This window comes from Cetorhinus maximus, chromosome 15, assembly GCF_964194155.1.
Source record: "Cetorhinus maximus chromosome 15, sCetMax3.hap1.1, whole genome shotgun sequence".
Classification (NCBI taxonomy): Eukaryota; Metazoa; Chordata; class Chondrichthyes; order Lamniformes; family Cetorhinidae; genus Cetorhinus; species Cetorhinus maximus.
In genome coordinates, this window is record NC_135893.1 from 75,160,603 (window position 1) to 75,174,554 (window position 13,952).

General features: G+C 39.3%; 1 protein-coding gene across 2 annotated transcripts; it reads right to left on the reverse strand.

Moving 5' to 3' along the window:
* Positions 1–1,865: 1,865 nt before the first annotated feature.
* On the reverse strand, positions 1,866–9,255 carry LOC144690825 (NADPH oxidase organizer 1-like). 2 transcript variants are annotated; one of them, XR_013578975.1, is made up of 9 exons: positions 9,144–9,255; positions 8,888–8,968; positions 8,714–8,789; positions 8,224–8,404; positions 7,846–8,048; positions 7,141–7,251; positions 5,714–5,831; positions 4,584–5,311; positions 1,866–2,174 (listed from the first exon to the last, which is right to left on the reverse strand). XR_013578975.1 is itself a non-coding variant. In XM_078558663.1 (8 exons), exons 1-8 carry the CDS (start codon positions 9,204–9,206, stop codon positions 4,642–4,644), a joined length of 1,503 nt encoding a protein of 500 aa, XP_078414789.1. In that variant the 5' UTR covers positions 9,207–9,255; the 3' UTR covers positions 2,213–4,641. The 2 variants fall into 2 exon arrangements, 1 of the variants encoding a protein (XP_078414789.1); XM_078558663.1 differs by lacking the exon at positions 1,866–2,174 and having other exon boundaries at positions 2,213–5,311.
* Between the last annotated feature and the right edge of the window lie 4,697 nt (positions 9,256–13,952).

The following is a 13,952-nucleotide window of genomic DNA, read 5'->3' on the forward strand; positions in this document are numbered from 1 at the left end:
AATAATTCCAAGCACCATGCCTCCCAAGGAGCTCAGTAGATGCCTCTGTACCTGAGTTCTACTGGTTGTCTGCTGTTCCCTCCTGTTATGTGCCACCTTGTCCTGCGAGAGAGAGGGATAGTCAGTGAGTGTGTTGCAATTTTATGTTTGACATGTGCCTGTCATAGCTGAATAGCTGGAAATCTTTGGTAGCTGTGAGATGTGGGTGTGAGGCTTGCAGCAGTGTTAGGTTTGTAAGGGTGACGTGGATCGCCTGGGTGTTAGGTATGAGTCCTAATTACTGATGTGGGTAATGAGGATGTGGTGAATTTGATGGTGTGTTTGGGAGAATACGATATTTGATGATGCATACATGAACCTTGATCGTTGTAGCCAGATCCTCAGGTGTAAACTTGCAATTAGCTCTGTGCTACTTGTTCTCTTTCCCTTCTAAGTTCATGTCTGGAGGCCTTCTACCTCGTGTTGGATGAGCTCTCTCTTCCTACCTCCAGCTAAGGCGTGCAGCACTGCATCAAAGAATCTATTTTCATCTCCGAAGTTCCTCTTTCTCCCTGCTGAGAAACTCTTACACAAACTCTTCCAGCCCGTGCAGCAGCCAGAATACACCCATCCTCTAAATGGTGCAGGCTGACTTTGAAACGTAAAAACAAAAGATTTGCCTTTCATGGCCAAAGGGCATCACAAAGCACTTTACAACAATTGAAGTACTCTTTTTTATTGTAGCCATACTTGTAATGTAGGAAGCACAATGGTCAATTTGCACACAGCAAGATCCCACAACCTGCAATGTGATAATGACCAGATGATCTGTTCATGTGATGTTCCTTGAGGGATAATTGTTGGGCCTTTGGGGAGCAGGCAGGGAAATGGATTTGAAGCCCATGATCATATTGAATGGCAGAGCAGGCTCAACAAGCCATGTGGCCTACTCTTATTTCTTGTAGATGCCAGTGATAACTCCCATGCTCTTCTTCAACCTAGTACCATGGGATCTTTTATGCCCATCTGAGAGGGTAGATACTTCAACATCTCATCTGAAAGGGAGCACCTCCAACAGTGCAGCACTCCTTCCATGTCAACCGTGGCTTTTGTGTTGAACTCCTGGAAAGGGACTTAAACCTACAACCTTCTGACTTCACCAATTGAGCCACACCTGACCCATGTGCATGTGAGGTGTCAGCTGTGGCTCAGTTCATAGCACCCTCGCCTTTGAATCAGAGGGTTGTGGGTTCATGACCCACTCCCGGGAAAAAAAGAACTGTGATTGTACTCGAAAGAGTTGCAATCTGTGACTGTTGATAACTCGAAAGAGTTAAGGTTAACTTGTACTAGTCCTGCTCAAATCTGGGACACCTGCTGAGCATGCAGTCAATCAGTGTCCTTAGCGCTGGGCTGGAATGATAAAGATCAGCAGGTAGCACAAAGTTTGCATGATACGTGCATCACCTCAATCAGGCACGGAGGAATCAATTTTTTTTTATGTTATTCGTTCACAGGGTGTGGGTATCACTAGCTAGGGCAACATTTATTGCCCATCCCTAACTGCCCTTGAGAAGGTGGTGGTGAGCTGCCTTCTTGAACTGCTGCAGTCCCTGTGGTGTAGGTACACCCACTGTGCTGTTAGAGAGGGAGTTACAGGATTTCGACCCAGTGACAGTGAAGGAACGGTGATATATTTCCAAGTCAGGACGGTGAGTGACTTGGAGGGGAACTTCTAGGTGGTGGTGTCCCATGTGTCTGTTGCCCTTGCCCTTCTAGGTGGTGGAGGTCGAGGGTTTGGACGGAGCTGTTGAAGGAGCCTTGGTGTTATTATCACGTGTGCAAATGAGCCATATTCAATTTTCACCCATGATGTGTTGAATAGTCATTTATTGGCCTACTCTTAAACTCGTACATTTACGGATCATTTAAATCTGTATACAGTTACTGAACATTCAAAGTAACATTTAAGATTACATGTGAATATCCAGTTTGTTTCAGATATCTTATCAAGGCAGCTTTTTATCACAGATTATCAGAATTGCATGTGGGTTTAAGCACATGGGCCTGTATTGGAATGTAATTTTCTTATTAATCAACTGAGAAGATTTATTTGGCACAGTAGGTTATGGAAATATAGTATTGTGTGGTGGAAGGACTTCTCTTTTCCAAGAGAAAGGCAAAAATATTCACACCTGCAGTAAATAAATAATTAATATTAATACACACCACATACTTCTAAAATGTTTATTACAAATTTGGATAACCCAAAAGTACATAATAATTTTCAAATATGTTTACAATGAAAATATACAGTGAATATAGCTGAACTAGAAAACTAGTTGTAACCTTAAAGGGACACAATTCATGGAGAAAATCAAATTTGTTGTAGTTATGAGCATTGCCAACTCTGTAGAATTGGCCTGGAGTCTCCAGAAATTGAAGATCAATCTCCAGGACACAGCTGTGTGCAACCCTGGGGAAATATCATCGGGACATGAAGTGAGATTGGTTTTTTTTGTAATTTTCATTGAACCTTTCTCTTTTCCAGATATAAAAGTATTGAAAATGGGGAAAAAGGCTGTTTGGCTGACAGTCAAACATCATCCAACTGGATAATGAGTCTTTTTGATTTCCAATTGGCGTAGGAGGGCCGTGCGTCATAAAGATGGATGTGTTGGTTGTCTAATGGCTGGAGCGTGGGGGCAAGCCATGAGATGAAATCTCCAGGAATATATTTAATCATAGTTGGCAACCCTAATTGTAATTCTACAATGTCAAATCTTGGAAACACCTAGTTACTTCTCTTAATATGAGTTAATGATAGGTAATTAAAAAGCATTTTCCATTCTGGAAAATACAGCATGTTCAAATTTTTAATAATGCTTAATAAATTATAATTTTTACTTTTGATTTTCTTTCTCAACTGGGCAGAGTGTAGTGGTCGGTCAGACATATTAGATAGACTAGTCACCTTTCTTGATAAGTGTACTATCACAGAAGTTTCAGTATAACCGAGTTAGCTCCTTATTTCTGCTCATAATCCTTTACTAACAATGTTTCTTTTAAATTCATTCGTGGGATCGGGCACTAAATATCCACAGCTACTCTGAGACGTTAGTAGTTGGCCTTCTTCCTCAAGCACTTTGTAGCGATTTTCTTACAACGGAGTTGTTTGCTAGACCACTTCAGACGGCAATTAAAAATCAACCATGTTGTTGTGTGATTGGAGTATGGATAGACCATGAGAATGTTCTTTGGTATGGAGCATCTCATAGGCAGCTAGCAGTATTAACAGATTTAATAAAGAACCAATCCAACTGCGGCAAACTCTTAAAACGATGATTGTCTTCACTTTAATATCTCACTAAAAACACTTCATAATATATGTCATGTCAAACAAATTTCAGATCATAATGTCCCTAAATCAGAATTAATTTAGTTCAAAAATTGCTGATTATTGATTTAATCAAGTATAATTAATATTACTAGTTACATGCTGTTTATTATAGATGTGCTGAAAAATTAGCATCCCTCTAGTCAATACATTCTAGATTTGGATGAAAATACATGATGTTCGTTATGGCCAGGGTATTGAGGTCAGCGAGCGGGGAGTGGGGCCCGCTCGCCAACACGTAAAATGATGCGGGATGACGTTGGGCGGAATTCCCGACATCACCCCACGTCATTTCAATTTTCAGGTCGGCGGGGGCGCAGCCGAATCAGCTGTGTGCCCGCCGACCTGTCAACGGCCAATTGAGGCCATTTAAAAACTAATTCAAGTAATTAATGGACCTGCCCGTCCAAGCTTAAGGTTGGCGGGCAGGCCAGGAGCCCTGGCGGGCGTTAGAAAAAGCATGAAACCTTATCCATGGGTGGGATGAGGTTTCATGAGGGTTTATAAAAATTTAATAAAAGTTTGATTAAAAGCAATGGACAGGTCCCAACTCATGTGACAGTGTCACATGAGGGGACATGTCAGGGAAATTTCATCTTCATACATTTGCCTTTTTAAATTTGGCACTGGACTCCCTGAGGCAGCACTTAGCCTCAGGGAGATGAGTGCACTCTTTCACGCACATGGCAAAAGAGCGCACTCTTGGCTGAGGGAATCCTGGCCCCGCCTGCACAGGGAGCGCATAGCGCTTCCTGGCAGATGTCATACTGGGCGGGCCTTAATTGGCCTGCACACATAAAATGGTGGTGCGCCCCCGATTGGGGGTGCCGATAGGAGGCGCACCTGCCTGCGCCCGTTCCTGCATTTCCCCCCTGACGGAGGGAAAATTCTTCCTGATGAAGCTATACAAATATGCAGGGCTACCTGCCACTTATCAAGAAAGAATTGCAGCTCATCTGAAGAATTTCTCTGGAAAACATAGTAATCGGTGCATTTTCCTTCTTTGTAACTCAAGTTAAGGATTAAAAAATGAATCCTGCTGAGTAGAAATTGCATATATTTAACAAAACATATCTTAAAACTAATATGATCGTAGCAATTTTGGCTACCTACATTTTCTCCTCAAATAAGTGTACAAAACTGCAGCTTCTGCATACCATTTCAAAATTAAATATTGTTTGAGTAAAAATAAAACTTCCTTCCTCACCAATATTTTGGTTGATTTACCTAAGGTTTTGTTTCATAAATTTTCAAGCTGGAAATTTTCAAGATCTCAGAGCCATGTTCTTGGTGAAGGTCGTACATCTTGACAGTATTTCTTGACGCTGTGGCCTTGGAGGTATTTTGGGTATTAGATTTTTAACAGGAATGCGCTCACTTGTGGAAGCTTCAGGGCTGAGTCTCAAATCTACCTTTTTCACTCCAGAATTGTTCAGATCTTCGGGCTTGCTTTGAGAATCTGCAGTTTGTTTCTTCTCAAACAGTCTTGACATGTTATCAGAGCCTTTAAGAATGTGGTAACTTTCTAGTAATCTGCTGTCCTCAGATAACTGTGACTTGCCTGAACTGTCAGTGGACATGCTAGTGTCATCGCACAAGCTTCCTGGCCTGCTATCTGACCCATCTGAATTGTGTAGGCTCAACTCATCTCCAGATAGGCTTTCGTCATTCAAACAGCTAGAAGACTTTGATTTTTGTTTATCCAATCCAACATTGTCACCAATGATCTTTGTGCGTGAGAGGTAATTGTAAGCTTGGTTTCTGTGCAGGTTTAATTTTATGTTATTGGACAGCATAGGCAGATTGTCAGCTTCTGTGATGAGATTCGGGGTGGAGGCATACCTGACCGGCTCAGTGAGAATCTGCAATTTTGAATGAGGGTTTTTGTATGGCTGCAGGTAAAGAGATGGGATGTACCCAGATTTGCCATCATACCTATTGATCAACAAAATTACATAAGTTAGTCTTCATGTTGCTTTGCAATTTTCAGAATGCACAATCTTATGCAAAAGTACAGTATATTTGAATGAATTCTGTTGAAGTTAAACTCTCTCAAAATTGAAAAGGTTTTAAAGCCCTGGTGCAATTCCTAGTTCAGGTAACTTTTGAAAAAATTAAGTTGTTCTTGAAATAGAAAGTAAATAACGTTTAATCATAAAGAAATTCTATTGATTTACAAATTTAAAACAAGATTGTTGTTACATTCAGAATTCAGTTTTTTTTAAACAAATGTTAATTAGGTTCAATTGAAGAACATAATTTGCAGGTGTCATACACCATTCATTATTTGAAGCTACTGATTAAGGAACAATTGATTAGCAATAAAGTAGAACAAACCTAATAAGCCACCATCCATCGCTGGATTTTTTCAAGACTTGGACAATGACACCTACATGCATGGATAATTCATCTTCATCTTTTGCTTCATAGCTTTTAACAGCATAATATTGGCACTCTAAATTTATAGAGGACAAACAAAAGTTCAAAGTCATTTTAAAATATTTAACATTACTGTTGCTAAATAGTCATTAAAAGTCTACTGCATAAAGAGACTCAGCCACAAATAAAAACTAGAAAAAGGTGATCTTAGTTGGATTTTGCTTATCATGCATTATAAATTTTATAATATACGTTACAATAATATATTAACGTAATATAATATTACATTATATGTTTACAAAATGCTGGTTCAGCCTCAGCTGGAGTATTGTGTCCAATTCTGGGCACCACACTTTAGGAAGGGTGTGAATGCATTAGACAGGGTACAGAAAACGTTTGTGAGAATGGTTCCAGGGATGGGGGACTTCAGTTACGTGGATAGGCTGGGGAAGATGGGGCTGTTCTCTTTAGAGAAGAGAAGGTTAAGAGGAGATTTGATAGAGCTGCTGATAGGGAGAAACTGTTCTGCTTGGCTGAAAGGTTGAGAACCAGACAATGTCAATTTAAGGTGAACCAAAGGTGACATAAAGAAAAACATTTTTTACTCAGCATGTGGTTAGGATCTCGATTACACAGCCTGAGCGTGGTGGAGTCAGACTCACTTGTTATTTTCAAAAGGAAATTGGATAATTATTTGAAGAGACAATACTCTGCGATGCTACAGGAAAAGAGTGGAGGAGTGGGATTAGCTGAGTTGCTGTTGCCTAGAGCTGGCACAGACATAATGGGCCAAAAGGCCTCCTTCTGTGCTGTGGCATTCTATGATTGGGTGAACTGAGAAAAAGTACTTCCAGGTTTGGAAATGTTAGGCCTTTTATGAAAGTGCGATAGGATTGCCATGTTTTCCTCACAATGAAATTGGTGGGATTAACCTCTTAAAAGGCAAAAATAATTTGTTTCTAAGAAATGTTTTCTAATTTTGCATTTTGTTTCCATTTCAATCTCAAATTATGAAAAAGGCAGAGTGTTATTTAAAATTGAACTGGATAACGAACTGATCCTGGGTTAACAAAGTGTGGAACAATGAGCTGTCGAAGATTGTTAATTACGCAACAAATTAATTTTTAAAATATGTAAAAACAATAAGTTATCAAGTGCAAAACAATACAAAGTAGAAATTATCAATGGTTTGGGACATCAGATTGAAGAGATTGAAAATAAATGGTGCTCATGCAGTCTTTTGCTAACGATCTTTAATTGTGCCAGATCAGAACAATGGAGTGAATGCTCATGCTATTAAAATTTATAAAATGTAGTGTCTATGGGACATTGCAACATTAATATAAAATGCTAAAACTGGTACTTGGGTGTACTCCTTAACTTACCCCCTGCTTCAATAATTGATGTTCTAGATGTGACACAGGCAAGGCATTTTTTGAGATAGGGAGCTGGAAACCAGGCTAGTTGCTTCTCATCGTTCTCCACAAGCCACCATCCTAAAAGTGAAAGGCACCAGAACCATTAGGATATGGATGCCCACATCAAACATTTATTCCTGTTTAACCTATTATCTGCTGTTAAAAATCAATTGTACAATATTCTGTTGGTATACATCAAAGTTTTGTAAATGAACTACAAGACAATATGGACAATATTGTTTTATGTATTTGAAGAGTTCAAAAGCTGTATTGTCCCAGCTGGTAAAATCAGTTGAGGTTTATGTTGTAACTGGAGCTCTCAATTTAATTAAACAAGTAATATGCTGTGTCACATTTTATTAGCTCTCTATATATGTCCAACTGTAAACATTCAGGATCACATTACTATTTATGTATATGTAGAGAGAACAGTAATTTTAAAAATGAATTGTTGGATTCTTGAGAATTTATACAGGAACCAAATTTCAAATGCTACATCAATATAATTTTTCAATTCAATAACTGACCCTCCTTTCCCTCACCCAACATCGCAACTTGGAACTCAAAAGGCTCTTCAAATGAAATAATGGATTTGCTATTTGCCCCTGTGATGTGTCCTCATGCATTTCATTCAAAGCACAGAAAAGGATAACACCATCCCAAAAAGATTACCTGATGAGTTCTTGGCTATAACATCGACAATTTCACCCTCCAACGCCTTAAATGGCTTGTTCTTGGTATCTTTTGTTTCATAAGATGCAATACACTTGTAATTCTCTGAAGCAACTGGTTGGGTGATGGACTGGGCAGACGCCGTGCTTGAAAGCCTCAGAGATTCTCTTCTCTTCTCAACTGCAGACGGCATGATAATAACACTAGAGCAAAAGTGCAAAATGTTCAGATTTTAACAAGACTGAACCATCCATGGTAAGTTAAAACTTTGAGATCTGATATGACTGTAGATGATCAATCAGAGAGGAATTTAACACTGCAGTGCCTTAACTCCCGTTGATAAGATCAGAGAGGACCTCACTGTTGCCTTGTGCTCACCTGTCTGAGGGAAAAGAAGGTCCCAGGTCATGGTTGGTGGCCAGGAAGAACTGAATAACATCTTGGTCCCCGGAGACCTTGGTACAACATGTCAATAAACGGTCACAGTAATCCTGCAGCATTCCTATCCTCAAGACTGATTTACTGACTCCAGCTTGTCTTCTTTCCCTTCTAGAAATGTCTACAAGGTAAATAGAATGAGAACATGTCACATCCTGAATTGTAAAGCCTTTTCTTTAATAGTCAATGTATTTTCGTAGTGATTATTTTTTTAAAAAGTAAAATTAATTTAATTTAAAAAAATCACTTTTTACAGATGTGGAATATTTCAAGATAACACTGGGGTTTGTAAAACTTCCTCTTCAATAATGATCAATTTTTCGATTTGTATAACCAGAAATCCAGCTAATCTCGCCTTCCAGAAACGGGTTAATTTACAATTAGTTGTGTTACGGTTTTTGGATTTAAAAAATAATTCCTTTCATCTTACCTTGGAATTTGGGTAGAATTCGATCAGACTTTTTAATGCGTCCAGCTTCTAGGGGGTACTTCCTCACAACAGTTTTCTGTTATTTAAAGAGCAGTGATTTAAAACACACACACTTTACGCAATGGGAGTGATATTGTCTGTTTAAAAGGTGTTCAGCTTTAAAAATCGACTTACATGCAGTTTCTTAAACTCTGTAAAGGCTCGGTACACGATAACATCATTTTGATCCGACCACAGAACTGAGGCAAGGTAGGTCTGTCATTAAACGAAAATATTGGTTAAATTAAGGACATAAAATATAGATTACAGAGAAACGAATAGGTGAAGTGTTCAAAAGAAAAAGAATGTACTTATCTGGGTAACATGACGGGGGAAAAAAAATACAACATTACATGACATCTAGATTGTAAACAGCTATAAAATAGCTCACCTTTTGCTTCTTATGTTGCATTAATCCAATAATTCGGACCTGCAGCGGGAACCTCTTGTTCATTTTACTTCCCTGTTGGGTGTTGCGACTCTCCAGGTTGGGTGTGTGTGTGTGTGTGTTTGCTCTGAGTTTCTGAGACACGCTGAGCTCCGCTTTATATCCAGCCGCGGTGACGTCCCAGGTGTAAACCATTGCCACCTGGGGCAAAACACACACACAGCCAGAGGCTCCTCACCTCTGATTCGTTTAACTGCCGGGAAATTCCGGCAACAATGCAACCTTTCCCGCGATTCGCTTGTCACCGCCGCCCCCCCCGAGTCTGCTGGGAATGGAAATAACACCTTCCCAAAGGTGGAGAGATACATCAGGACTCTGGGTGGACCAACGTGGGATTCTAGTTGTTGTCTAAAATACTGTCATCAAATTCTGGAGAGTACTTTCCTGGTACTTTCCCGGTATTTGAATATATAGTCAAAACGGCATTGAAAGAGGCCATTCGGCCCATCAAGTCCATGCCAGTTCTCTGTAGAGCAGTCCCACTCCACCGTTTTATCCTTGTAACTCTTCAAGCGTTAAATTGTAAGGAGAGATTGCACAAATTTATGTTGTACTCCCTGGAATTAAGAAAGCTGAGGCATGGTTTGATCAAAGTTTTCTAGATGGTCAGAGGCATAGATAGGGTAGGTATTGTAGTGTGAACAGCAGGATGCCACAAAAAGACCCAATCGCTGGAGAAGAAAAGAAAGTTCTGTTGAAGGGTCATTGGACTCGAAATGTCAACTCTTTTCTTCTCCACCGATGCTGCCAGACCTGCTGAGTTTTTCCAGGCAATTCTGTTTTTGTTTCTGACAATCCCTATGATTGTTTAGACCAGTATCAGCAGCACTGTGCTATTCTCAAGCATTTCTCTGGCTCCAGGTGCTTTCTTCAGCTTCCTGGTTGATGGCTCACCTATTTGGTGTTGATAACATTTACAACCCTCTGATCCATGCTACAACTACATAATATATTTCCTGGACTTATGCCTATTTCCTCTTTGTATGAATAATCTTAACCCCTCTGGGGTTAGTTTTATCTTTGGCAATACTGTGAAATTTGAATTATCAAATGAGCTAATGCCAGTCAGTGAGAAAGAAACCAAGGTATGTATATAATGAGTCACTAATTTGTTAGCAGCCATTTTATACTATTGATCAAAGATACAATGGCCTCCTATATATATTAACTTCTAAATAGTTATGTAAGAAACTCTGAAGTGTTTTGTATGCAGGAAGAGAGAAAATATTAGCTGCTTTGAAGTCTTATGGAACTGACAGGACCAGACAGCATTGAATAATGTCGAGAGGGTGTAGGTTACAGAACGCTGCCTCTTAAAGAAGTCTTTGTAGTCTTCAGTAAGTTAAATGCAAGTCTTTATTAACTATTTGTAACTATATACATATATACAGTAAAGGGTACAGGTAAAGAGCTTTCACCATCTCACTGCATGTGGGCACAGACTGCTTCAATATCTAATGAGTCATGAATGGTGCTGAACATTGTGCAGTGAACATCCCGACCTTATGATGTAGGGAAGGTCATTGATGAAGCAGCTGGAGATAGTTGGGCCTAGGACACTGCCCTGAGGAACTCCTGCAGTGATGTCCTGGGACTGAGATGACTGACCTCCAACAACTCACAGTGAATACTAATGTCTGGGTAGGTTCTTGAGACATGCTTTGGTTGCGTCTGTCATTTACTCTGTAGTTTGGTGTGTTCGACCACAGTCTGTCTGTTAATTCATGTGCACCTCATGTTAATTCTGAATGTTAGAGTATAATATATATCTTGTAAATCGTTTTATCTTTCCAATATAGTAAATTTTGTTTTTTAATTTGTTCAAAACCTGTGGAATCTTCTGGCTTTATTCCAAAAGCAGGTGTCTATGATCTCAACCTTAATCTACTTTTTAAAAATTTCTGTTTATTAAGTTTAAACAACAATCATAATGAGTAACAGAACAAAAAATAGCTTACAGTGCAGCAATAATTTAATACACTTACATTTGGAAGAGATGTAAGGAGGAAGAAGAAGAAAAAGGAAATAAACAACCCCCCTCCGCCAAAAAAATAATAAAATCAACAACAATCATAGGTCAGATATGGTTTCACCTGATATAATACATACAACCTAATTAGGGTCAGTTATATGAAAGTAGAGAGCTGTAGTTCCTCAAAGTAATCTAAGAAAGGCTGCCAAGCGACATAAAATCCATCAGTGGAGCCTCTTATCGTGTACTTAATTTTCTCAAGTTTAAGATTCGGCACAAGATCACGTATCCAATTAGTAAAAGAAGGCGGGGCAGATTATTTCCAATTTAATAGAATAATGAGTCTAGCCAATAATGTTGAAAAGGCAAGTGCATCAGTCTGAATCTTTGGTAAGAGGGATGCCATGTCATTCCACTCCAGAGAGCGCTGTAATAGGAGAAGGTTCAATGTTTAATGTGGGAGTGATGTAAAAGTTTTTGTCCAAAACAAAGCCAATTTAGGACATGACCTGTACATATGAATTAGAGAGACTGGGGCAGTATGACATTTATCACAGGCTGGAAGATATTTGAATAAATCTTAGATAATTTCACCTTGGATAGATGGATACGGTGTAAGATTTTAAATTGTAGCAGCCCATGTCTTGTGCATTCGGATGAGGAACGTACACAAGAGAGAATAGACTTCCAGTTATCTTCTGATAAGTTTGAGTCAAAATCTTGCACACAAAGAGTTTTTAAGGTAGAAAGTGAAGGGTAGTGCATTGAAAAAATTAGAGAATATAATTTGGATATGAACCCCTAACAAAAGGGTTTTGTTCTAATATAATATCTATAGGTGATTTAGAGGACAATAAAGGAAATGGGGCGATTTTTTTGCGCGCAAAATCTCTGATTTGTGAGTAGCGAAAGAAGTGTGTGTGGGGCAGATCATATTTCCCAGAGAGAGTCAAAAGAAGCAAAAAATATTATCAATATATAAGTTAGCAAGGGTTTTGATGCCTCTCGCGTGCCAGGCTTAAAAGGCAGAATCTCCTAATGAAGGCGGAAATAAATGGTTTGCATTAATAAGGCTGTAGAAAGATAGAGATTGCAGCCCAATATGTGTTCTGACTGTATCCAAATCTTAAGTGCTGGTTCAGAAAGGAATGGAGGAGCACAACAGAGCAGGCAGAGATAAAAACAAAAATAAAAACTGATGACTCGAAACGTCAACTTTGTTCTTCTCCGCCGATGCTGCCAGACCTGCTGAGTTTTTCCAGGCATTTGTGTTTTTGGTTTGTAGAGCAGGCAGAGATGTGGATTGGCAGGAGGCTGCCTCCAATTGCACCCACGCTAAACTAGCCAAGTCCGAATGAAGCCAAGAAGAAACATTACGGATATTATCAGGCCAATAATAAAACAAAAAATTTGGCAATGCCAGATTACTTAAATGCTTGAGGCTTTATAGAATGACTTTATGAATTCTGGGTGTTTTCTTAATCCAAATGTAGAAAGAAATTAATTTGTCTATTGCAACAAAAAAACACTTGGGGATAAACAATGGAATGCATAAGTAAAGAAATTTTGGCAAAATATCAATCTTTACAGAATTTATATGACGAACTAAAGAAAGGGGTAAATTAGACAAACGTACTAAGTCCTGCTTCATACGTTCCAAGAAAGGGTCAAAGTTGAGCTTAAAAAGGTCCCCTAGGGATCAAGTAATTAAAATTCCTAAATATTTAAAACTGCTTACTGAGACTTTGAAGGGGAGGGAAGAAAGAAGCTAACTCTTTGCAATAGAGTTAATAGCAAAAATTTCATGCTTTTGTAAATTAATCTTGAAACCTGAAACATGACCACATCGCTCAAGGATAGAGAAAGTATGTGGGAGAGATGGGGCCGGATCAGAGATGTAAAGAAGCAGGTCATCAGCATATAGGGAGAGTTTCTGTTCGACTCCATCCCATATAACACCCTGTATATCTCCACAGGTCCGCAGTGAAATTGCCTGGGCCTCAATAGCAATGATGAAAAGTCGGTGGGGAAAGGGGACAGACTTGCCTTGATGGAGGTCAAAGAGTTTAGAGTGGACATTATTTGTATGTACTGAAGTAACCAGTGAGGAATACAATAGTTTTATCCATTTTATAAAAGTGGGTCCAAACCCAAATTTTCGAAGAATGAAGAATTCCATTCTCTCTAGAGCCTTTTCTGCATCCATAGTTATAAGAGCCTCAGGGAGAGGAGTAGTTGAATGTGTACAAATAATATTAAAAAGACGCCTTAAATTAGAGAAAGATTGCCCGCCCTGTGTAAAACCTGTCTGGTCAGGAGAGATAATAGATGGAAGGACAGGTTCAAGACAGTGGGCTAAGGCCTTAACTAATATCTTGACATCTGCATTTAAAAGGGAAATAAGCTGGTATGAACAATGCAAAGGATCCTTATCCCTTTTTAAAAGAATATACAAAGATGCCTCGCACAGCATAGGTTGGAGCTTTTTAGAGAAAAAACATTTCTGTAAGGAACATATCTTTTTATTTCTGGTGGACTGTGGATTAGAATTACAATGGCTGCATGTTGAAAGACATGTCCACTGGAACAGGATGAGAGAAATATACAATGTTGCAGTCCTGGAACACAGTGTGCCATGAAAGACAGGATGGTGCTGGAAAGGAGTCGTGGACCAAGGGAGCTGCCTGACAACAGCATTTTAATTGGTTCCTGACCAGGTGACCAAGGTTTTGAAGAGCAGGGCAACAGAATAGCTCCTAGCCTGAAAGTATCAAACCCAA